The 25,897-nt window shown below is 40.8% G+C and overlaps 1 protein-coding gene across 1 annotated transcript in view; it reads right to left on the bottom strand.

Annotated features, from left to right (window-relative positions):
* Window positions 1–713: 713 nt before the first annotated feature.
* Window positions 714–25,897, bottom strand: part of LOC308299512 (histone-lysine N-methyltransferase EHMT1-like) — a 30,820-nt gene continuing 5,636 nt past the window's right edge. Inside the window, exons 5-25 of the mRNA XM_080743293.1 lie at window positions 24,701–24,847; window positions 20,372–20,443; window positions 18,109–18,214; window positions 16,904–17,038; window positions 16,050–16,345; window positions 13,725–13,960; window positions 12,793–13,005; window positions 12,624–12,706; window positions 12,414–12,520; window positions 10,787–10,909; window positions 10,517–10,615; window positions 10,079–10,183; window positions 9,375–9,529; window positions 8,147–8,317; window positions 7,048–7,192; window positions 6,261–6,338; window positions 5,480–5,595; window positions 4,891–4,977; window positions 4,293–4,371; window positions 3,140–3,315; window positions 714–2,164 (exon numbers count right to left, since the gene is read on the bottom strand). Of these exons, the coding sequence (XP_080599419.1) occupies window positions 1,975–2,164; window positions 3,140–3,315; window positions 4,293–4,371; window positions 4,891–4,977; window positions 5,480–5,595; window positions 6,261–6,338; window positions 7,048–7,192; window positions 8,147–8,317; window positions 9,375–9,529; window positions 10,079–10,183; window positions 10,517–10,615; window positions 10,787–10,909; window positions 12,414–12,520; window positions 12,624–12,706; window positions 12,793–13,005; window positions 13,725–13,960; window positions 16,050–16,345; window positions 16,904–17,038; window positions 18,109–18,214; window positions 20,372–20,443; window positions 24,701–24,847 (2,919 nt within the window). The 3' untranslated portion in view covers window positions 714–1,974. The remainder of the gene's footprint in view (window positions 2,165–3,139; window positions 3,316–4,292; window positions 4,372–4,890; window positions 4,978–5,479; window positions 5,596–6,260; window positions 6,339–7,047; window positions 7,193–8,146; window positions 8,318–9,374; window positions 9,530–10,078; window positions 10,184–10,516; window positions 10,616–10,786; window positions 10,910–12,413; window positions 12,521–12,623; window positions 12,707–12,792; window positions 13,006–13,724; window positions 13,961–16,049; window positions 16,346–16,903; window positions 17,039–18,108; window positions 18,215–20,371; window positions 20,444–24,700; window positions 24,848–25,897) is intronic.

Genomic DNA, 25,897 nt, shown 5'->3' with positions numbered 1-25,897 from the left:
CAGGTGCATCTTTTAAGTCAGTGTTTCTCAATGTCAAGGACCCCCACATTGAAATATTTTTGTGTCAGGGACCCCCGAGAAGAGAAGATTTATGTTACAGAATTCTAAATTATTTAAAGGGTGGAAACCTTGTATGTCCAAAACCGTTTGTTTTGTATTTATCATTTTTAAAATGATTTAAACAAAAGTAGTGAAAACAGCCGATCTACAAGCACACAACGCCTCACACCGCGAGGCGTTGTGCTTGTAGATCGGCTGTTTACACTACTTTTGTGCGACAGCCTTGTGATGAAGCAGGGCTTTGCTTTGCGAAAAAAATTACAAATTTGACTTTGAGATACGAGGTTTCTGCCCGACAGTGACGATATACAGTGGCTTGTATATAGCTGATATTTTTAAATAGCTAAATTGGCTGGATCCCCCTGGAACCCCTGGGAGTCCCGGGGACCGGGAACCCCACTTTGAGAACCACTGTTCCAATGAAGCATAATATCAAAGGAGTAAAACGTAATCAGGATGAATGCATTAGTAGTACATTTATTGAAAAAAGATACAACCAATTAGATGGGTGTTCCACGGTCCAGAAATATGTAACAGAAATCAATGGAGGTGCATTATCATAACATTTTCTTTTATGTATTCCTTCAATAATTTGCACAAGAGTCACTGCTTTACTAACAACATTGAAAAAGACATGAGAGTAATGGGTTGGTTTCTGTCAACACGAGATTATGGAACAAAATTGAAACAGGCTATCTATCTACAGGTAACTACTGTAATAAAAGTGGACATACAGTCAAAACATAAAAAAACTTAAACTTTCTTGTATTTTACAATCTATTCACTTGAGTAATACAAAATGAAAACGGAAAACCTTTGTCAGCACCATTTGCTCATCTCATTCCTATTTTCATTTGAAACCAAATCACTTCCTCCACAATTGTGGAAAAACATGACCGCTTATCAACATGGTGAGAAAAAAAAGAAACTTCAGTCAAAATATATACCGGTAATCACCTAATTTTGCCGAAATAGTACATAAAACGTTTAGATTTACAAGCTATATTGGCCGACGAAAAGAAAAGGAGCACAAAAGAAAAATATCTTTCAGCACCATTTTCTTGTTTATTTGAATTCATTAGTAAAAAGATCATTTGTTCCACAATTGTGGTAAAATAGTCCATTTTAAAACATGCTTAAAATGCATTAAAAAAAAGAAAAAGAAAATCAAAACATTTCTTTTGGAATGGTAGGTATCAACCAGACAGGTCCAACAATATGCACCCAAATGTACTGTATGCTTACGTTAACTTAATTAGACAAAAAATGTAAATACAAAATTATGGTTAAACAGGAAAAGAAATAAAAATATCTTGTCCTCTCCCTACCAAAATAAATTCCATAGATTTCAAAGAAATTAACCTTCAAAAAATGTATGATCACTACATCATTAAAGGGATAGTTCAGTTTTTTGTTTAGTTTTTCTTAAACGGAATCAGCTAGCCAGTAAACAAAAAAACTAAAAAACAACAGTTGCTACAAAATGCTACCAAGTTTCCAGTGAACAGGAAAGATTGGCTGGAGATGTGCTATATCAAATCAGAAGAAAACTAAAAACTAAACAGAACCATCCATTTAATGGAGAGCAGTTTGTGATGAGTTTGTGTCTCCTCACTACAATGTACTTCACTGCCCCCTGTTGTTCAAAAACAAAAACAAGCGGTCTGCAAGCTTGGATTGTGCGTTGGTTGTCTGGTTGTGTGCATCTGTGGATTTTGATGGGCTTGCTTGACATTCCTTGGAAGATGCCATCATTTCGACCAGAAACAGTAAGAGATGGAGCGATACAGTACAGGTCCATGGCAGTCTGATTCATACTTGTATGATAATAACCGCAACACATTTTCTTTTTGTTTCCAGCTGTTTATTTTTACGACGAGTGACACCGTTGTAGAGCAAAGTATAACTTCAGCTTTAGGAGGGGCTAGAAGCAGCTGTAGAAGAGCTGGTGTCAGGCAGAGTGCTGCCCTGCTGCTGGTCCTCTGGGGTGCTGTCTGCCTGGAGCTGGCTCATGGCCGACGCTGAATACTTGCACTTTGGGGAGCCGCACTCACAGCTGAAATATTTGCCTTTCACCTCCCAGTAGGCGTCGCCATAGTTAAACCTGACACAGGATATAATGTGAAGAGGAGGAATGATACGATTACTACACCATGATTTGATTAATCACACAGAAATAAATACCAGTGAAATAAAAAGCAGTGGTTCTCAAATATTTTCATGTCAATGACCCACGGACTGATATGTGTTCGGCCACGGACCCCCATTTAAATGTACTGTGCCAGGGATAAGAGACCTTTTGTCAACACAGATCTGCCAGCTCACATGCGCTGTGAGCTTGTAGATCAGGGTTCCCCAATAGGCGGCCCGTGGGCCATTTGCGGCCCGTGGGGGGCTACTGTCTGGCCCCCACCAACCCCAGTAATAATGGTGGCATAAGAGCAGCAACAACACTAGTATATCGTCGTTGTCGGGTGGAAAACCTGTATCTCAAAATGTGTACGTTCTTTCTTAAAGTAAAGCTCTGCTTCATCAAACAAGGCCGTCGCACAAAAGTAGTGAAAACAGCCGATCTACAAGCACACAACGCCTTGTGTGCTTGTAGATCGGCTGTTTTCACTAGTTTAAATCATTTTTAAAATGATAAATACAAAACGAACGGTTTTGGACATAGAAGATTTTCACCCGACAACGACGACATCTGAACTGTCACTGGAGTAGTGGGAACGCCACCGTCGCTCCCTGCAATGTTGTGGCCCTCGGCTTGGTACCCTAGACATAATTTGCCCCTTGGGGAAAACGAATTGGGGAACCCTGTTGTAGATGGATCCCCCTCTAGGAGTCCTGGAGGTCACCGGACCCCACACCACCATTGACTTATATGTTTCTGTTCTTAATTGAGTCATAATCTTGCATGGTCCTTTATGCCTTGCCAATGCAAGTCTTGTTCACCAAATGAAAGCCTTTAAACCAAAAGCTTTTAAAGTAGTAACATATTCATACATAGAGTAGTTATCATTGAAAGACACACTTTTTTTGTTTGTTTAAAAACAATAGGATAAACAAATGACAGACGTACCCAAGCTCCTCGCCAGCCTTAATGTCTTTGCAGGTAAACAAAGCAATGTGTGGGAAGCGCATGTCCTGGTGAGTTGTGAACACTCGACAAGGAAACAAGTTGGGCTCGCACATGTGGTTAACGAACCGGCTGATGTTGCCATAGAAACGGGCATCAACGCAGTACGAGTCTTCCAGCTGAGAGGGGAGACAAGACAAAATGAAATAAACCATCAATCCTGGAGTTGTACAAAACGAATACCACAAATAATAATAAAAAGTCAGAAATTACTTGAGGAAATGTTATGACATTTGATACAAAGGTACACATGGGAACAAATGAACCGATTAGGCGGTCAAGGTGGTAAAAAGGTCAAAGGTCACTGTCTGTGACCTCATAAAACATTCATTAGATTCCTTCGAAGACTTCATTCATTAATAATATAAAAGTATGTAAAGACACAGATGTAAATGGCAACCTGTTAAGTGGAGGCATACAACCATGATGATGGTATTTCTAGTTATTCTTAACCCATTTAGAACGGGTACACATTATTGTGTATCGTTATTTTATGCTTTAACTATTGAAAAATAGCACATATACAAGCTGACAGCGTGGCACTCGGATTTTGACCCGATTCTATAATAATAATAACAATATTCTTTTGAATCCTTCTAAGATTTTTTGAAAAAACAATGTTTCTATGTCAGCAATCTGGCTTAGCCATCGTCAAAGAAAAGGTCCTTTTCACTTAACTGGAGCTCAGTTAGTCTGTTCTTGAGAGACTACTATGTCAGTGGTTCTCAAACCTTTTCATGTGAAGGACGCCCAAACTGATATTTATTTGGCCACGGACCCCCATCTCAAAATATCTAGTTCCAGGGACCACCCAGAAGCAAAATTTGAGTTACAAACGTTCGCTTTGAAAATACATATATTCAAAGATTTGCAAACATTTTCACGACTTTTTCAAAAATAGCAGATCTACAAGCTCGCAGCGCGGCACTCGGTGCCGCGCTGTGAGCTTGTATATCTGCTATTTTTCACTGGTTAAAGCATTAAATAATTCTAGGCCTATTAATATTTTGGTGTGCAAAGTCGCCATGTAACCAACTACGAATCAGGGATTTCTGATGTGGCTGAAACGGCTACTGGTGTTATATTAACAACATACCTTGGAATCCAAGCTGAAAATGTAGTCATCGTTTTCCCTCATTTTAGCTTCTGCCTCCGAGATGATCTCCCCCACATACCTATGCAAAGACATCAGACTTATCCACAGGCCTTCATCTTGCTAGACAATTTTTTTTTAATGCTTCAAATTAGCAAGAGCTTGTAAATTGTCTAGTTTCGCTATTTTACTTCCAACAATGTGGTTAAAGTGGTTAAGTAATGCAATGAGTGGAACAGTGAAAGTATTTTTCTTATAGAGGAGAGACTGGTCATTTTTATTTACGTATTGAATCTGAACACACAGACAAACCCGCACCTTGACATGAACACAGAGATTACAGACATTTAGATAGAGTATATGGAATGGAAAATAATAATCAGACCCCTCTTTTTAATTTTCCTTCTGAAAATTGCTAAATACAAGGCACAAATTATTTGCACTGCAAAACTATTCGATAACGATTATCTGCATTGCAAAACGGTACTATATACTGTATGCTTTTGCATATCGATATAGTAGATCATTGCAAATTAAAATCGATTTTTCGATTCAGTTACTATATTGTTACACCCCTAATTAATAGATAATTGGTGCTTACTCGCATACAAAGGTCCATTGGGGTATGTCTTGCATGGCCCGAACACCCCAGCCCTTCTTCTTGGTCTTGAAGAGCTGAAGTCTGGTCCTGGAGTATGAAGATTATCATTAGAAGTTGTATTCTTCAAACCCAAAGGCAAACAACAGATGCCAAAGTATCAGAGTCTTTGCCAATGCTGACACATGCAGATTTAAATCCATGATTATAACCCATATTTGGCCATGATGACAGATATTAGACCTGCACAAATTAGGGTACAGTAGGTCACAATGGACCAAACTTCCTGATCGAGCATTGGACCAGTCAGAACAGCAATGATGTTTGTTATTTTTTATCATCAAATGTGTGTTGATTTTTGTCTGTAACCGTAACGAATCTGAATGTAATAGTGTAGTTTGTTGTGTATAATCCTTGCTCGCTGGCAAGTGTGTGCGTCACACTAAGTGTGTTTGAGGCTTAAGGCAGAATACAGGTTAAAAGATCACAGCAGTAGAATACAGAAGTCAGATCCAAGTCAGATGACAGCAAGCAAGATTTGGAGCAAGAGGAGGTTGATCTTAAAGTATGTAGTATGTATCATCATTAGTACCTTAGTCCATTTTGTACTACGCGGTTCTTACAGCCCCTCCAACAGGAGCAGGCATGGTTACACTCGAAGATGTACGGAGGGTCTTCAAGGTAGAACTCTGGTAGCAAACGCCCTCCCTGATGGTCAAATAACAAAAGAAAAATACATTTAAAAAACATTTCCTTCAAAACACACTTTTGCTACTGTAGATTGTGCCAAAACACAAGCAAATCAGTATACTGTGATCAAGATGTACAAGTTAGATTTTTCAGATCCCATTCCAAGTGGCTATGACAAAAGTTAGCAGGCTCTGGGTAGGCAATCCGGCATGGCATAGAACTGTGCTCTGAGGAGCACACTTTTCTAGTCTTTGTTTTTGAACTTGTCCTCAACAGTACCAGTCTATTTACCATAGGCAAAAATCTATCCAGGCAGTGCTTCTCACACAATTTAATAGGTACTGTACTGTATATCGTCACTGTCGAGCAGGAACCTTGTATCTCCAAGTTTCAACTTTGTACGTTTTCGTAAAGTAAAACCCTGCTTCATCACACAAGACTGTCGCACAAAACTAGTGTAAATAGCCGATCTACAAGCACACAACGCCGTTGTGTGCTTGTCCATCTGCTTTTAAACCGGTTTAAAAATGATAAATACAAAACGAACGGTTTTGGACATACAAGGTCTCCACCCGACAGTGACAATATATTGTCTTGTATACAAATATACATTTTGATGTCATCAAAACTGACACTGCACAACAGTTGACATTGTCATATTTTTTTCAAGAATTCAGCCTTACCTTATCATACCAACATCGTAGACTTAGTTGTCCACACATGCAGACACTAGCTGAGCAGTTTTCTTCACACACACAGTACTGTGGGCCAAAGGTTAAGAAGGAAAACGGTTATCTTACACTGCTACTGTATGTATTATCAACCTGCTTTATATTTCATTGTATATCAGCTATTTTCAGCACACAACGTTATTTTACTAGAGCAGTGGTCTTTAACGTTTTCAGGCCAAGGAGATCAAGCAGGGACCCCCACAACCTGTTCATAGATTCCATTTAGTTTAGTTGTTTGACAGCACAATCGTCAGTGTATTTTGTATTCATGTCAATTAGTGTTTTCAGATATTTAACCACTTGAACCGTCAATACTTAATAAACTTGACATTTCACTCTGTACTTAGTCTGCTATTTTTTCCCCCTCTACACAAAACATCTTTGCCAAAAATAGCCTCACAACATAGCTCACAACACCTCGCAGCGCGAGCGGGTGTGAGCTTGTAGATCTGCTATTTTTGGCTAAAGTTCTCCGAATATGGACGTTAGGGTTCAAGTGGTTAATATAAAAAAGGAGAAAAGGGCGTTCTATCACACAAAGATTTGAAGGACCCCCTGTAGTAACTCTGAGCACACCCTAACTAGAGAAATACATTTAGATTTACTCTCCATTAAAAGGCAATACTTTGTTGATCTCCCCACACCAATACGAACAACTTTACAAGACGAATTCACACAAGGTTAACATAATTCTGTACATAATTCTGATGTAATGTCCATGGTGTCCTGCTGGACTCACCTGTAAGTGTGTGATGTTCCTATCAATATTCATGGGAGAAGTGACACAACACTCAGGGACGTATTTATAGTTGTCTGGAGAACTGTCACTGTCCACAGAGTTGACACAGGGAATTGGAACCCTCTCGTGCCCCCGAGCTATGTCTCTGTAAAGGAAACAGAAATTGGCAATTGCAATAATTCAAACAAGCACAGCAGATATTTAACCCATTTAGGCCTGAACACATTATGACGCAATATTGTATGCTTTAAATATTAAAAAATAGCAGATATACAAGCTCACAGTGCGGCACTGCGAGCTTGTAGATCTGCTATTTTTGAAAAATCGTAAAAATTTGAATTTTGACCCGATTCTATGAGTGTCTTTTTGAATCCTTCTAAGATTTTTGGAAAAAACCTATGTTTCTATGTCAGCAATCTGGCCAGCCATCGTCAAAGAAAAGGTCCTTTTCACTTAACTGGAGCTCAGTTAGTCTGTTCTTGAGAGACTACTATGTCAGTGGTGCTCAAACCTTTTCATGTGACGGTCCCCCAAAATGATATGTATTTGGCCACGGACCCCCATTTCAAAATATCTAGTTCCAGGGACCCCCCAGAAGCAAAATTTGAGCTTTGAAAATACATATATTCAAAGATTTGCACACATTTTCACGACTTTTTCAAAAATAGCAGATCTACAAGCTCGCAGCGCGGCACTGGTGCCGCGCTATGAGCTTGTATATCTGCTATTTTTCACTGGTTAAAGCATTCAATAATTCTAGGCCTACATGGGTTAACTCCTTGAATGACACCTGTTGGTTATTGCTCTGTTGCTCTTTTGTAACTTAATTCATTACTGTTATTGTGTTATTGCATTATTGTTGTTTGCTATACAAATAAAGTTGTATTAATATTATTATTATCATTATTATACACGTAGTCCAGTCAAAATGTTGACATAATTGCCTGATCGCAATTATTTGAGATGGCATAAATTAGGCACAACGCGAAAACACCAAACAGCTATTAGAGAAAGAGGTTTGAGGTTCACACCGGTTGCGCACCTTGTTCTTCTTTTTTACTTTTTGGACTTTCTTGGACAGTTAACACATAAAACTGACCTGTGAAGGATTCTTTCGACATTCTTAGGGGACAAGCGGTTTTTGGCTTCCATTTCCCTCCTGTTAGCTTGCAAGATGGCCCAGACTTTGGAGGTGTGGCTGCAGCAGTCTGGAGGGGTCTCTCCCTCTCGATTCTTCAAGTTGACGTCTGAACCCCGGGACAAGAAGAGCCTGGGAAAGAGGAAATCCCCCACTTAAAATGACCTGTTTACAACCTCTTTACCAATTCATTTCCAAAACTTTTCCAGAATATTTAACCCGATTTCCAGGACTATATTATAACAATAATTCAGCACAATAACGAGTCGCTTATTCCTATGCGCAATGCCCAAAGACAGGTAGTGTATGCCAGTGGTTCGCAACCTTTTCAGGCCGTGACCCCGGCACCCTGACGAGCACTAAGAGTTGAGGAATTTTGTATAACACAGTTTTATTGTGAAAATAGCCGATCTACATCCTCACAACGCCTCGCAACGCATGGCGTTGTGAGCATGTAGATCGGCTATTTTCACAATTTCTGCCTCTAATATTTGACAATTTGGCCAATGTTTAATTTGTCATTTCAGAGGTATTAACACAATCAATAACCAAAGACAATGCATAGCTACTTTTTCCAAGACCTTCCAGGACCCTTGATCAATTCCAAAACTTTTCCAGTACTGGAAAAATATTTTTCTAATTTCAAAATATTTCCAGGAATTTCATGACCGTGGGAACCCTGTGTTTACCTGGAATTCTAATTTCTTTGAAGCACTTTTCTTAACGCCTAAGTTTTCTAAATGCCTAAAATTGTGAATTGTAACACGCCAAGACATACCAACGTATATCATAGTACATTTATGTGAGGATTACACACAGTGATTTACAGTACAAGACATATAGAACACACTTATGCTAAATGGCACTATACTGTAGTAAACAGTACGTAGTATTGTATTAGCCAGTCCATTTCATGCTGGCAGATTCATTTGGTTCCAGGCTAGTTTTGTCTGCGTTTGATGCAAACCTCATGTCAGTCCTAACTAATTAAATAAAAAAGGTAATATATAGGTAAGGTAAGTTTAGTTTAGTTTAGTTTTAGTTTAGTTTATTTGATCATCATATTTTCATACAGGTCATATTTCTGTAGTTTCATACGTTTAATTTATTTACGGCTGCTTTACAACATTGAGAAAATACAATGCAAAAACGAATAGATCCAGTACCCATCCCAATAGCCAGTACTCACAAGACACACTCTGTCCTATTCTCGCGTGCAGCGATGTGAAGAGGGGAGTCACCGTGGACGTTGACAGCTTGAAGGTCACAATGTGCATCCAGGAACAACCGTGCGATGTCAACACTGCCACTGAACGCTGCCCAGTGAAGGCAAATGTTCTCCTCCTGAAGATGGGACAAGAACAATAGCACATATTAACCAACATGAACCCTAGAATTCCTATTCTAGGCAAAAGTAAGAAACTTACTTTGTGCCATTTAGATAGCCGAACAAAATTCTATAGTGTGCACATAAGAGATAAGAACTGAATTATTTAACAAAGATACAAAGATAATGTCCATTCTCCAGCTCTCAGAGACTTACATCCATATATTACATCCAACTTCCAGCTTCAAGAGTGTGATGTTTCTGCCCTTTTTACCTAGCCGTGGTGTTGTGACAATATCTATCACTTCCTGACTATGTATGACATACTGTAGGACTATAAGACAAGGATGGTTCACTGTCATCATAATACCTATCACTTCCCAGATATGATATAGCACTATAAGACAAGGATGGGTCAGTGACGTCAAAATGGCTGCACTGGGAGAAAGGCTCTGAACATGATGGTTAACGGGTAGATATTACAACAAATGGTGTTAAGAGTGCACTCCTAGCCATCAAGCGGAATGGCACTGTCAGTGTCAACTGAGCATGCGATAGAACTTCACCTTGTCCCTGATGCTGATGTCGGCTCCTTTAGACAGAAGTAGCTTCACCTGGTCCAGGTGCTTGTATTCTGTAGCCCAGATCATAGCTGTCCAGCCACCGTCATCCTAAATGAGAATCAAGCAGATCAAAGTTCCTTGATGACATAACACGATAACAAAGCTTAAAGATTACAAGAATTCATTTAGCAAAAGTCAATAAACAAAAAATGTAAAAAGAGAAGAGAGTCAGTTACTAGTTACTAGCTACTGTAAGGGCGATTGCCGTTTTAAATCATTTTCCTCCAGAGGATGGAATGCAAGTAAGTCACTTAAGGTTTTCTCAGAATCTAAAGTGGTCTTTTGGAGATCGGAATGAATTCTCTATTAAGACGGGGCCCAGCAGTGATCACAGTATGAGTCACGGACTGAGCCGTGGAGAAGCAGTATTATATTACTTACCTGACAGTCTATGTCTACCAGTCCAGAGAGAAGGTACTCAACAATGTCGTAATGACCAGACTTGGCCGCTAGGTGGAGACACGTGAACCCCTCTACATCCTGAGGGAAAAGAAAACAAGTCACATGAAACCTCAACAAATCTTAATTCAGAAATACACACACACAGAATTCATTAATTGTTCAAAATGACTCTGACTGCTATGAAAATAAAATTAACTTAATTGTCAATCGACCATTTTAGCTGTTGGACGTTGAAGTTAAAGTCCTTACCCTGTGTCTGGAGCTGGCTCCAGCTCTCAACAGGTAGCGGGCTGTTTCTATGTGGTTGTTCTCACAGGCCTCCATCAGTGGGGTGCGCTGGTCCTCGTCACACATATTCAAGTTAGCACCAGCCTGAATGACCACACGACAAACATGAGTTATTAATACTTTTGTACTTATGTATAGCAAAGGCCTCAGAGCATGAATGTCAATCATTGCTGTGCTTCTTTTCCATTTTCCCCCAAACATTTTAGGGTTGTTTTGTCATGAAAAGCTAGCTTGTTAACATGAAATGAAATAAGAATTTCTGTACACAAATAAACAAGACAAACTATCACAGGGAAATCCATAGTCCTCAACCGGACAACGCAGTAATTTGATTTGTACGGTCAGTGAGTGAAGATGGGGAGAATAGCTGTGAATAGCTGAGTGTGCATGCACGTGTGCACACACACACACACACACACACACACACACACACACACACACACACACACACACTTTTTGCTATTGTATTAAAAAGAAAATGTTAATTTCTTCTTTTTTTCTCCTATTAATAAAATGAATCATCTATAAATTGAATAGTTTGAGTATGTTTCAGTTACTGAGATTTGTGTGTGTGAACAGTGTGTGGTCAAAAAAGAACAGTAACATCACCCGCCTGTCTGGTGTAGAACCCACATTACCATTCACTTGGTTACATTTGCCTATTATGATGACATGCCCAGCCAGAACAGGGACGCTGGGGTTCATGTGGTTAAAGTCAAAGCAGACAGAGTGACATAGATACAGTACACACAGCCTCAGTGCAATAGTTTCACAATCTCTTCACAGTTCCATTACTAAGGTGTTTTTTTTAGGAAAAATGCTTAACCCATTTAGAAAGGGTACACATTATTGTGTATCATTATTTCATGCTTTAACTATTGAAAAATAGCAGATACACAAGCTCACAGCGCGGCACCGAGTGCCGCGCTGCGAGCTTGTAGATCTGCTATTTTTGAAAAATCGTGAAAATTTGAATTTTGACCCGATTCTATAAGTGTCTTTTGAATCCTTCTAAGGTTTTTTGATAAACCTATGTTTCTATGTCAGCAATCTGGCCAGCCATCGTCAAAGAAAAGGTCCTTTTCACTTCAACTGGAGCTCAGTTAGTCTGTTCTTGAGAGACTACTATGTCAGTGGTTCTCAAACCTTTTCATGTCAAGGACCCCCAAACTGATATTTATTTGGCCACGGACCCCCATCTCAAAATATTTAGTTCCAGGGACCCCCCCCCCCCCCAGAACCAAAATTTGAGTTACAAACGTTCGCTTTGAAAATACATCTATTCAAAGATTTGCACACATTTTCACGACCTTTTCCAAAAATAGCAGATCTACAAGCTCGCAGCGTGGCACTCGGTGCCGCGCTGTGAGCATGTATATCTGCTATTTTTCACTGGTTAAAGCATTCAATAATTCTAGGCCTACTTAAAGGCTATATCTAACCACTTTTAAAATTAAATGAAGTGATATTAAGTGGCTCTAGATACAGTTTATGACATTGAGTACAAGGTGCAGGACTCCCCACTCGTTCACACTCACAAGAATATATAATTGTATACCTGGATCTGGAAAACACATCAGTGACTTACTTGTACCAGCATGTGACAGATCTCTTGGTGGCCTGTCTCAGCCGCAGCATGGAGCGGTGCGCGTTTATTCTGGGTCTCCATCTTGAAGTTGGGATCTATTCCTTCCACTGGAATAAAGACACATTCAACATCAGAAGACAAAACTAAACAATGTGCAGAAGTGAGACATTTGTAATAGCCAATTGCCACCACCAGAGGGGGTTAACGCACCTAACATCAGCACGACTTTCTTGAGCTCCCCTTGTTTGGCTGAGATGTAAAGCTGCTTGGGATGGAAGCGCAGTTTCTTGGGTCTAATTAGAAACAAAATAGAAAATCAATGATCACGGCAGTGTCTAATTTTACACAAATCACATGATACTTTAGAGATAAGACTTACTTTTCTGTATCAAGGGCCAGAAGAATACTGTCCAGGGTTTCCTTAGGTGGTCCTTGGAGGGTTAATGCAGGAGTCTCCCCAAACCCAGGCTGTGGTGCATCCGTCTTGGACCCTCCAGGAATTGCAGAGGTATCGAGCCCCTGTCCAGAACAACTAGGCAGAGAGCTGTCTGCCCTGCCACCCACATCACTACTTACAGCTACATGGGATTGACTGCAAAGATAAATTGCATAAGTATAAACTTATTATTGTATATAGCATGTTTTGGCCATAGTACATGTACTAGCTAGGATACCCTGGTTGGTACATGGTAAGCTCTAAGGGAGAGGTTATCACACACTACGAGTCAGTCATATCCATACTGTATATTATGGAATCCCAATATGTCCAAAGATTGAGTCAATCATGTCAGACTTAGGCAGGTCAATTAGCTCCATATATGGAGTACCAGGCATTCAGTGAACTATGGCGACCCTACAGTATCCAACAAACCTGTATGATGTGAAAGCCTTTTCTACAAAATCATTAATTGCAAATAGGGCTGTCACGATTATGACATTTTACATGACGATTAAATGTCACTCAAAATAATTGCGATTAACGTAAGGTAACATTTGATTGTGTTTTTGTCGTTGACAATTACATGTCTGTTTGGCTTTCAGGCTTTGAAGTTGCACATGGCAGATATGACAACTTTAAACTTAGATTGATAGTGGAAATAGACGATCTATAAGCTCACAACGCGTCGCATCCTGCTATTTCCACAATTTTTGAAAATGTTATGGCAATTTTTCAACATTATGACGATTATGACAAAACAATTGTGATTATGTCAAATAATTGCGATTAGACGATTATTATGTAATCATTGTGACAGGCCGAATTGCAACCAATTGTAATTGTATGAAACTCCAATTTCTACAGAGTCCTACCTGCCAGTGGTGGTGTCTGCCCTGCCCTCCAGGGCCCCGGGTGTGGCCGGTCCCTGTGTGTGTGTTAGCAGTGGCACTGTGGAAGTGGTGTCTGCGTTGGCGATGGTGACCTCCTTGGCTTTGCTGGCCTCCTCTCCGCAGTGGGGACAGAAGCTCTGGCCTCTCAGCACAGAGGCACACGCACGATGGAACCTGTGAGAGATGCTGACGTCGGGTTGGCACTCCATGAAGGTCCCCTATGGGAAAGCAATAACCAGGCAAAAATCACTAGAAGAACCACCACAAATGACCTGGATCTTGGCTGAAAACATAAGGGTTGGTTGGTTTATGCCAGGGTTCCCCAATTAGTTTTCCCCAAGGGACGAATTGTGTCTAGGGTACCAAGCCGAGGGCCACAACATTGCAGGGGGCGACGGTGGCGTTCCCACTACTCCAGCGACAGTTCAGATATCGTCATTGTCGGGTGAAAATCTTGTATGTCCAAAACCGTTTGTTTTGCATTTATCATTTTAAAAATGATTTAAACTAGTGAAAACAGCCGAACTACATGTGTGCTTGTAGATCTGCTGTTTTCACTACTTTTGTGCGACGGCCTTGTATGATGAAGCAGGGCTTTACTTTGCGAAAGAACATACAAATTTGGAGATACAAGGTTTCTACCCGACAACAACGATATACTAGTGTTGTTGCTGCTCTTATACCACCATTATTACTGGGGTTGGTGGGGGCCAGACAGTAGCCCCCCACGGGCCGCAAATGGCCTGCGGGCCGCCTATTGGGGAACCATGGTTTGTGCTTTTTAGTTGTCGCTTTTATATGAATTACAATATTTATTTAGCCATATTGAGGAAAGCTTTTTGGTAAATCAATAACAAAGTTTTTAATCATAAGGTGTCAGTTCCATCCCCTGTATATATATATATAAAAAAAAAAGTTAAGTAAAAGTATGGTAAGACCTACACCCATACTCTATTTTCTGCATAAGAACTTATTCAGAAAGATATCGTCACGATACACAGGACTGGTGTGCTCAGCCCTTTGTGTACACAAATTAATTAGGATTATACAGTACATCTGGTAGTTCCGACGAAGCAATTTGATTGTTTGAAATGGCTCTCTACCCTTGTGAATAATGATCACGGGCCACGGCAGCGCAGGCGGTCCAATAATCACAAAAACCCACACTCTCAAGTGTAAATATAAATAATAAGCAAACTTTGTGACTGATTAACTAGATTATTTGTTGTGTTGTATGTCATGGCTGGGCGATATGTACAAAATCAAACATCACAAAATGTTTGAACAAATACTCAACATCGATATTTTAACAATAATAATATATAGATATATATTTGTTTTCTGATTGTCTTTTTAAGCAATTTTTCAACGTTTCTGGAAGTATAAAATATAGATCATCACACAATATTATATCAATATCATTCAATTGTATGTACGTTGTCCATTGATCAAGACGAAAGCATTTTAATTTTAATAGCCGATCTACAAGCTTGTTCAGCAAAGATATTTTACATATTTAACAGACAAGTCACTAGTCTAGTATCGATAGTATCGAGCCCTGAGGGACACTCGTACAGTGTTCAAGTGGTTAACATGGTACAAGAGTTGATCCACTCACAGCCCTACGGAAGAGGTTAACATGGTATAAGAGTTGATCCACTCACAGCCCTAGAGAAGAAGTTAAAGGTATATTCAGTGATTGTATTTCATTCAAACAAAAATATAATTGGTACATTTTTCATTCATTCTCCTCACTAGAATGTGTGCTGATCATATAAGGACTTCCACCATGGCCTGTGTTGCGAGCATAGCTAGATTCGGTTTTCAGAGGTGGCCAGCCAGTCCTCGACCAATCAGGGTAGAGTATGGCCATAGTTGTTATGATGTTTAGTTATGATGGTCAAAATAAATGTTTTGAGAACCACAGTCACTCTGAATTACGAACGTCTGCTAAATGCCTAGATTGTAAACTACTGAACTCATAAAATGCCACAGTCTCGTAGTAAATCAGTATCATACATATCCTGAGGCCTACCGATATTCAGTGATTGGGTCTAACGATCAAAACGAGAACATTATAATGGTGTAAAAAGTCTATAAGAAAACGAATAATTTCCACGCTGTAAGGCCAGTAAGGGACAAGATGACCCCCGGCCACTTTCATTATCACTGAATACACCTTTAACATGGTATAAGAGTTGATCCACTCACAGCCCTACAGAAGAAGTTAACATGGTGTATAAGAGTTGATTCACTCACAGCCCTACAGAAGAAGTTAACATGGTGTATAAGAGTTGATCCACTCACAGCCCTACAGAAGAAGCCACAGCCCGGGCAGCACTGGTGCTTCACCATGCCTTGGCGGTGGTCCTCGCACAGGACCAGCAGCTGGACAGAGTTGGAGGGACGCATCATCTCCTGCTTCAGCACGGCGCCCTGGCAGCGGCTCAGCAGCCCGTCCACGCTCTCCGTGGCCATGCACTTCCTGTCGGCCAGGATGAGGATCTCCCGGCTCTTGGGCGTCTCCATGCGACAGCTGCACAGCGGGAGCTCCTGAGCCAGGTCCTCCTGCACCGCTGGGCCGGCAGACACACCTGCACAGTCTGGGATGGGACGAAATGAAAATGTCATATCATGATTATTGTGAGCAAAGATTTGATCGCGATTTGCGATATTACCACGATAATCAAAATTTCCCCAACATCCATTATCCTGGGGCGGAACATTTGTCCGAAAATAGCAGATCTACAAGCTCACAACGCGTCACAACGCAACGCCTTGTGAGCAACACACAAAGCTAGACGTAAACTCACTGATAATCGATCGAAGACTAGAGGTTCGGGACGCTATGTGGCTATTTTAGAAAGTGAAATGAATATTTTCCAATTCGACAAGACCCGTGGGCATCATTTGAACGCACAGATCTGAGTGACGCAGAATATTCAGCTATTATTTGTAGGTACTTGAAAAACACTCTTTTTTTTGGACAGTCAATGAGTTAAAAGCTAAAACTTTACCAAGGATTTGAACCCCCTAACACTTAATCAATAGGTAATCCCCGAGTGACCACCTCCAACCACCGCAGTATCAATTCCTAGTATCAGAGCAGTGAAATTTCATCAAACATCATTAGAATACGATGGAGTCATTTTAGTTCTCACCTGTCTTTTGTGAAGAAACCGTGGGTTCTTGGGCCATGGGGGTTTCTGAAACGGGGGAGATCTTTGTGCACTCTGTAGCGGGTTCAGCTGGGGCCTGAGCTGGGCCCTCCTGGGGTTCAACTGTAGCCTCAGGGCCTGAGGGAAAGTGTCAATGATGTCATATTATTGACATCATCAGGATACTTCATATCCATGGGTTCAATTTGTAGTCCCACAGTGGCCATGTTGAGGACCAACACAGTTGTTTCACTTGTCTGATTGGCATGGAATTAATGTTCTACGTCAATCAGAACACCTTTGTTGGTCCTCAACATGGCCACTGTAGGACTACAAATTGAACCCATGAATATGAGATTAGCGGTTCTATCGATATTCTTTGGAGATCCACTGATCCAACGACTTCCAACTTGGCGTATCACTCCCTCCAGTTGTATGAGAAGATGGTCAACCGGCTCTGTACTGTATGCTGCTTTGGGTTATTACTTGCGCCAGCAGAGCGTGCAAGTACTGCGATCGGCTGGGTATGTATGTCCTTCTTTTTTTAAGCCTGTAGCCCAATCAGGGACCAGCATGTCTGGCAACATCATCATTAACAGCCAATGAGGAACCAGCATTCCTGGTGATGCCACTGGCATCATAAGTGGCAGTGGTGAGCGCACCTCATGGCGTGCTCTGCTGGCGCACAAGTAGGCCATACATGGCCTACTTCTGCATGAGGCACAATTTGGCACTTCGACACAGTGCAGTTCTAGTTTTATGCTGTCGCTGTCCATTTGTGGTGGTGCTGAACGACGCATGTAGAGTGGCGTTTGCTGTCGGGGACTGCCCCATAGGTCGAACTCCCGTTGGGTCAAACAGTGTCGGCAGGTTAGATAATCACCCGCGAGCGTCGGCAGGTTAGATAATCACCCGCGAGCGTCGGCAGGTTAGATAATCACCCGCGTCACGGTTAGGTTAGGTTTAGGGTTAGGTTAGGGTTAGGCATAGTTTTACTGAGGTTAGGATTAGGGTTTGGGTTAGAGTTTGGTGGTCGATCCAAAGGGTGTTCGACCTAATGACATGTTACCTTGCTGTCCTTAGTTTGCCAATAGTGTAACCATAAGTCCATCTGGTTAAACTTCAACACTCTCAGAGTTAAATTAACACTGATGACTCTACAGTGTAAATGACTGTGGAAGTGCAGTATTGAAGAATTGTACCATTACCTGACTTGACTTTTATCTTCCTTTTCCGTTTCCTGGACGGCCTGAGCCAGGCGTTGTCTCCCTTTGTTTTCTTTTTCAATTTCTTCTTCATACTGGATTCGGAGCTCTAAAAAGGAGAACAAGTGAATTTGTAATTACCAAAGTGAATTTGACTGATGGACAGAAGGCAATTCGTAAGGCTGGCTCCAGAATTAGATTAGATACGACTTTAATGTCCCAGGGGTATTTGTTTTCACAAATCTCTCTCTGGGACAAATAAAGTGTAATCTAATCCTACCTGACCCCAAATATTTTAAAGTTTGTTCAATGTTCAAGGCTGCTATTCAAACATAATTTTAATATTTGGATGCATTTTCTTTTTTTTACATTTTCATTATTACACAGCCATGTCACAGGTGCACACAGAGCTGAGGAGTGCATCAACTTTCAAAATGCTCCCATGTTAAACTGTTGTGTGGGAGTGGCTTTCTGGGTTTGGTGTCAACTTTGGATAAATGCCCATAGGGAACTTTATAAATGTTTCATTCTATGAACAAAACTGCTTTTTAAGAACAATGCTGGCATAAGCTAGAGATTCACTGATATCAAATGTGTTTTTACATGCTTAGATCACCAATAGCCCTAATTACACTTTCTTCCTTGAAGAGGTGAAGATTTTCAACTACAACGCAACTTCCACAAGTTGAATCAATGGCTGCATACAGCTTCATGTTTCTCTCGAGGCGTGACTTACTGTTTTTATCCTTGATTTATTGTCTAAATAATTTAGAACATGTATTTTGATAAATGTGCAGAATGTTCAAAGCTTGATAACTGGGGACAGCTCTAGTAATAGTCTAAAGATTCAGAGAGCTGTTTTGCCTTACTTATCTGAAAATATACCAGGCACAGAAGTTATGGCTGCCGTGACGTAGGCGAGGCGCAAGAGGGTTATTCACCTGCGACATCAATAGCCTCTTTGTTGAGTGTTATTTTCAAAAGCCACTTTGTAGAAATCGGGTTCATGATTACTGATAATAACAATGTAATTAATAAATGTATGATATATCGGCCAAACCGATGCATCGCTCAAGACCTGATTAGTCCATTGGCGACAGGTGCATAGGTTTTAAGATCAAAGTAGTGAATGAAAGCCAAGGGAACCCAAGCACTGCAATTTCAACAGGTAAGACTCATTTCCAGAGGTTTTATATAAAAAAATATTAGGGCTGGGACTTTAACTGATTCATTGCGATTAATTAATTACAGAAAATGTATGCGTTTTAATCGCACTTTTAATCGCACTTAGTTTTTGCACCACAGAACCTTCAGTTTGATGCACCAAAGAAGAGACAACAAACGCAAAGGGAGAAGTAGCCGATCAGAGCGCTTTGCTTGGCCCAGTGGATGCGAAATTTAGATTTAAAAAACGCACTTGTTGATTCACTCGTACAACAAAATGTGTTTTACTTAAAAAAATAAAATAAAAAAAAAAGCTCGGGTCAAATATTAATATGCGATTAAAATGCAATTAATTGCGATAAATTAACTCATTGAGTGCCAATCCCGAACTAGTTCGGCTTTATTATCGTATCGCAGAGTGCCGATCCCGAACAAGTTCGGCTTTAAAAAAAAAAAAAAAAAAATTTGAATTTTTTTTTTTTTTTTTTTTGGACCCCATCAAATCTGGTGAACATGATTTCAATCGCGATTTTGCATGTTCCACCCCCATACAACCCCATCTAACATACAGGGCAGCCATGTTTGTTTACATAACATGTAAAACATAATGGCGATTATCTCAAGAATGCCTGAACGGATTTCCAATCGGATTTTTTTGTTTGAAAGCTGTGAACAAACTGCACAAATCCACTCCAATGCAATCCAGGATTGCATTGGATTTTTTAGAGCTCATTCTTCTCTGTTTTTTTCCCATGCATGAGGTGTGCAAGGTTTAATCATGGCTAAGTTGACGAAAATAAGGCTTCTAAAATGCTTGGTAGCCAATAGCTAACTTCATCCTCTTCCTGTACATGCACAAAGGAAAGTGTTCAGGCAAGTCATGGCTGCAGGGCTTCTGCATATACCAGCATATCTCTATGGGATTTTCTATGGCCACTGGGCGCCCTCTAGTGGTGAAAGGGGTGGCACTAAATGAGTTAATTACAAAGCCTGTAATTAATTAGATAATTTTTTTTAATCGCATCCCAGCCCTAAAAAATATCCTTTTTTTAACATTGTAACATGCACTCCCACAGCTCACATGACGATTGGCTGATCTTACCAGGTCTGACTCTGTGCCCTCTTCTTCTCCATCATCTTCTGCAGACTCCTCAGACTCCTGCTCTTCTCCCAGCTGCACCACAGGAAACAACAAAACTCATCACCACCACCAATACATCACAGGAACCCTGCCTTATCCTCTCTTTCACTCAACACAGGGTTCCCACACATTTTTACCAATTAATTTCCAAAACTTTTCCAGAATATTTAACCCAATTTCCAGGACTATATAAGAATAATTCAGCTCAATAACAAGTCGCTTACTCCTATACGCAATGCCTAAAGACAGGTAGTGTATGCCAGTGGTTCTCAACCTTTTCAGGCTGTGACCCCCGAAATAATCATATTTTAACTGGGGACCCGGCACACTGACGAGCACTAAGAGTTGAAGAATTTTGTATAACACGTTTCTATTGTGAAAATAGCAGATCTACATGCTCAGTTGCAAGGCATGTAGATTGGCTATTTTCACAATTTCTGCCTCTAATATTTGACAATTTGACCAATGTTTAATTTGTCATTTCAGAGGTATTAACTCACTTACTGCCAATTAAAAATGCCCTCGAGTGGCATTAGTGCCAGCCCTCTCCATAGACTTCCATGTAATTTGTAGTGCACAGATCATGCACACCCATGCACAGATCATGCACCATGTTTGTGCAGGCTGTTCACAGCTTTCAAACAAAAAAAAAAGATTGGAAATCCGTTCAGGCATTCTTGAGATAATAGCCATTATGTTTTACATGTTATGTAAACAAAAATGGCTGCCCTGTATGTTAGATGGGGTTGTATGGGGGTGGAACATGCAAAATCGCGATTGAAATCATGTTCACTAGATTTGATGGGGTCCAAAAAAAAAAATAAGTCGCCCAAAGTCGCTTGGCAGGGAAGCCCATAGTGAGAAAGTTGCTCTAAAAGTCGCCTGGCACTGTATGAGTTAACACAATCAATAACCAAAGACAATGCATAGCTATTTTATCCAGGACCTTCCAGGACCCTTGATCAATTCCAAAACTTTTCCAGCACTGGAAAAATATTTTTCTATTTTCAAAATATTTCCAGGAATTTCATGACCGTGGGAACCCTGAAAACAGCATCCCGATGAACAACCATGATAAGGAATGTCCCCTTTGGATGGGAAGACTGAAAAGGTTTGTTTACTTTGTCTCATACTTTAATTCCCTGCCAAAAACGTCTTTTGGACAGATTTTTGCTGTTGCATTTTTCAAATGCTAGCCAACAACTCCATCTGGTGTAAAAAGAAAATGGAATCACAGTCGCACAGGAAACGAAAGGATATGAGGACAACGTGATCGAAACTCCGGATGTCCATTTGTTTCTTGTTAAATATTTTCACGGAAACGCCTTTTTCTCCACTTCCTGACTTTCGCTGCGTGTTTGTCATCGACCGTAATTAGGGAATGCATGGGCCAAACAGCTCACTTTTTTCCCAAGGAAGCACAGAGACCGTGTCCGAGATCGATTCGGGGATCCATTAAAAAAATATAAAATATTCTGTGACTACACTAACTGACAACTATTAAGCGTAAAATAGCTGGCTGTGGTTAGTGGTTTGGTTAAATATTTTTGCCAGTGGATTGATCGGTGAGCCGATAATGCCTCTATCGGCTTTGATTGGTATCGGCTTTGCCGATCTACAAGCTACATCATAGCCAGATTTCAGACCCAGCTCACGCTTTAGTCTGAAACTGTGCCCTATTCTGAGCGATTTACGGGGGAGCAACTTTTTGGCGAGCGTGCGCGCGAGTGATCGCGACGCACGGTGAACGCGACGCACGGTGAACGCGACGCACGGTCGCGGCGTGTGTGTGTGATTGTGTGTGTGTCTCCTTCTGTGCCAGTGACTGCTTCCACACAGAATTGCGACCAGAAACATGTAATCAACATTAACAGCTTGGTGAAATCAATATATAATGTCAATGTTTTGTAAGAAGAATCATTAAATATATAAATGCTGCCTGCTACAGTAACACAATAAATAGAAGAATTTATGGATTTGACGAAGTGATCGGGAATATCGGTATCGGCAGATACTGATTACAGTTGATCGGTGATTGGAGCATCTCTAGAGTTAAAGTATGTTCAAAGCATCTTTTTGTGTAAAGAAAGTGCTTTTTGAATGGATATACTGTATAGTAGTAGGCTTAAAAAGCAGATTCCGCAAGTTGCACGTTTCCACAAAGGTGTGCCACATTACAATTTATGATTGCTAAGTGCCATCAAGACAAATGGTGAATGTGCTTTGTATTGATGTTCAATCACCGACTGAAAGCCACAAAGAAGTTTGTGGAGATAGAATCAACATCAACATTTTATTCAGTCTCTCTGGTTTTGGTAACTCCTGACTTGGGTAAACTTGCTACCATTTCAGTGGCTCAAGAGGCATATGATTTTTGTTGTTATTTCCCCCCTGAGACTGGTCACTTTCTCATGCAAGATGGGATTTACCAGCTTTTCTTTACAGCAAGGGAAATAACTACACCATCTCCAGAATGGTGAATATTAAAATAATCATAGCCATTCATCGTCATATGAAGCAAAACTATTCTACTACTACAGTGCAAATCAATATCTGCAGACTGATGTTTCACAAGGATTTGCCCTTGTGAAAATGGGTGTTCTGCATGCTGATAGCATTAAAGAAACTAGAACTGCACTCTGTCGAGGTGCCAACTTGCGCCTCACTAACAAGCAGGCCACACATGGCTTACTTGTGCGCAAGGGAGACGCCTACATACATACATACATACATACATACATTCCCAGAATCCCAGACGTTTCAGGGCTACGGTCTTCAAAAAAGGGGGACATCTACAGTACATACATACCCAGCCGATTACAGTACTTGCGCGCTCTGCTTGCGCAAGTAATGATGCATTTAACATCATGAATGATGGTAAAACACTACCACGGTCCACCTACTCGGTCACAACAAGCCCTTTTAGTGATGTGTGCTAACTGCCACTGGCATGGGCCCCACTGGATTAGGTGACAGTTGACACTGTTATTTGGATAGAACAATGTCCCATATTGAATTCCAAAAGCAAGCATGCTTTTCAGTGATGTTATAATGAGGCCTGAAGTTCTATGATTTTCTGGTCTGATTTTGCACAGTTTTGAGTGTGTGGGACTGCCTTTTAATTGTTCATTAGGTTTTCTTTTGGCTCCAGCACCTCATGTAAGTCTACTGGCAGAAGAGCAGTGGTTTATCACTATTAACTTTTTCGCCGCCGTTGACGGTGAGGATTGTCATTGAAAGGGTTAATACCATGGCGCCGTTGACGGTGAGGACTGTGAATCTTACTGTATATACAGTAAAGATATTATTACTTACTTAATGTCGCTCCGGTCCCGCTCGCATCGGTAATGTCGGCGATTTGTTTACAACGCACGTTGGGCGTGCACGCGAAGTGAAGCTCCTCAATGTTAAGTCAATGGCGAGGCCCATAAAGAAACTTCATTTAAACAAAATAGCCATTTTGAGACATTTTGCAGCAGATCTAAATGTAAACAAGGCAAAAGGCAGGGCGCAGCCATCTTCATCTTCTTGTCGCACACTGTCATGTGACTAGATGACGTAATCGTTGCCGTCAAGTGATAATCCAAAAAAACAAAAACAACCCCCTTCCGGCCCTTCAAAATAATAGCGGCGGCCGACGGAGGAAACGACGTGGCGCCGAGGCACCAAGCAACCTTCAGATTAAGAGGCAGCAGATGTGTTAAGTGATGATATATTATGTAATTTATATAGAGCCATATCAGCTGATATGGCGGCATAATCCACTCTGGGTCACTCCCCTAACACTCCCCTCACCCAGAGCAAATAAAACGGTTGGTTATGTGATAACAAGCAATTGTTACAGAAGTTATCTGGTCGTTGTAAGTTCAATGCATTTAATAGTGGCATTCGATGTGTTAAATGGATTTAAAACTGCAGGTCAGTCATCCTCTCTGCACTCATTGTCCCCGCATCTCTCTTCAATGCCCTGTCCCAATAAAGCAGAAATGCTACACATTTTCTTTGAGCGGTGCTCTTGTAAGGAGCTACCGGCTCCTACATCTGGCTTTGTCCGTTTATACCAGGGGTGCCCACACTTTTTTGACTTGGGGGATACTTTTAAAATGACCAGCTCAACCTGATCTACCCACCCCAATAAAGATGTACCTGAGGTGGCTTTGGAATAGCGGCACTGGTGTTACATATAAGACAAACGCACTTGAAATGGGAAATAGTGGGGAAAAGGTCTTCATCCCATTCTGTATGGAAAAGAAATAGCCAATACTAAAATAAAGTGTCCTGCGTTCCAACCTGCGAGGCAGGTTCAGACGAGCTGGTCTCCTTTCCATCTCTGGGGGTTTGCTCCTCCTCTTCGTCCGTCTCCTCTCCGTCCTCCGACTCGTCCTCCTCGGAATCGTTTTCTACTCGCTCCCCGTTCACAATAGCCAGCTGTTTGGGCTAATGAGGTGTGAAATGGGAAAAAAAAAGAGGAATGGAGATTATTCACCATCTTTCAAACTGTCATATTTTTTACGAAAATAGCAGATCGACAGGCTTGTAGATCGCCTATTTTCGCTCTTCAGCGTACAACGAACTACACTTAAAGCCTAAAGGGGAGAACCATCCATTTTCAACATTGAACTATGTTGTATACAAAGTCCCCCCCCCCCATCTGTGTTGCCTAGAACTGGATGATTGATTGCAGGGTTTGTTTCCACAACTTCAAGGTATATTAATGACATAGTTCAATGCTGAAAATGGGTGGTTCTCCCCTTTAAGTTGTAGTAAAACGCATGAACCTTAAAATCTAAATGTTAATGAATTTAGCTTCCACACTTCAGAGCACATTATAAGGACATCAGCTCTAAGGTTACACTTCACAGTCAGATAACAGATAGATAGATAGATAGAATTAGCTCAGTCCTATCAGCCATTCAGTAGAGTAAAGCTATTTCTCAGTAAACTTACTGATACTCAACAACACCAACAGTTTTGGTTAAGTGTTTCTCAAATGGGGGTACGTGTACCCCTAGGGGTACGCAGAGGTACTGCAGGGGGTACTCAAGATGATAGAAGTATAAATCATGATACTATTATTCATAGTTAAATAATTAACAACAAGTGAATTAAAGGGAGAAACAACATTTACTGTTATGTTTAATGATGACACTTTGAGAAACTTGTTTTGAGCCTGATAGTTGCCAACCCAAATTACATAGTACCAGGCAACTGGGATGTGTTTGAATGATGTTTGAATGTAATGTTCCATTTGGGAACATGGAAACTGGACTGAAATGTTATGGCCACAGTGTTGAAACTCTCACTCCCTTTGTTTTCTTTTTTTGTGATGTTATATTATATGGTTTTAATTGAAGTTGGGAAAATGTTGTTGTCGGGTAAAGGGGGTACTTGGATTCAAGAATCGGGCGAAAGGGGGTACTCAAGCAAAAAAAGATTGAGAAACACTGGACAGGGTACCATGAGCCACGTTATAGACAGTATGTCGAA

Source organism: Nannobrachium achirus, assembly GCF_963921795.1.
Source record: "Nannobrachium achirus genome assembly, chromosome: 15".
Classification (NCBI taxonomy): domain Eukaryota; kingdom Metazoa; phylum Chordata; class Actinopteri; order Myctophiformes; family Myctophidae; genus Nannobrachium; species Nannobrachium achirus.
This window is presented reverse-complemented; position numbering and strand designations above follow the sequence as displayed.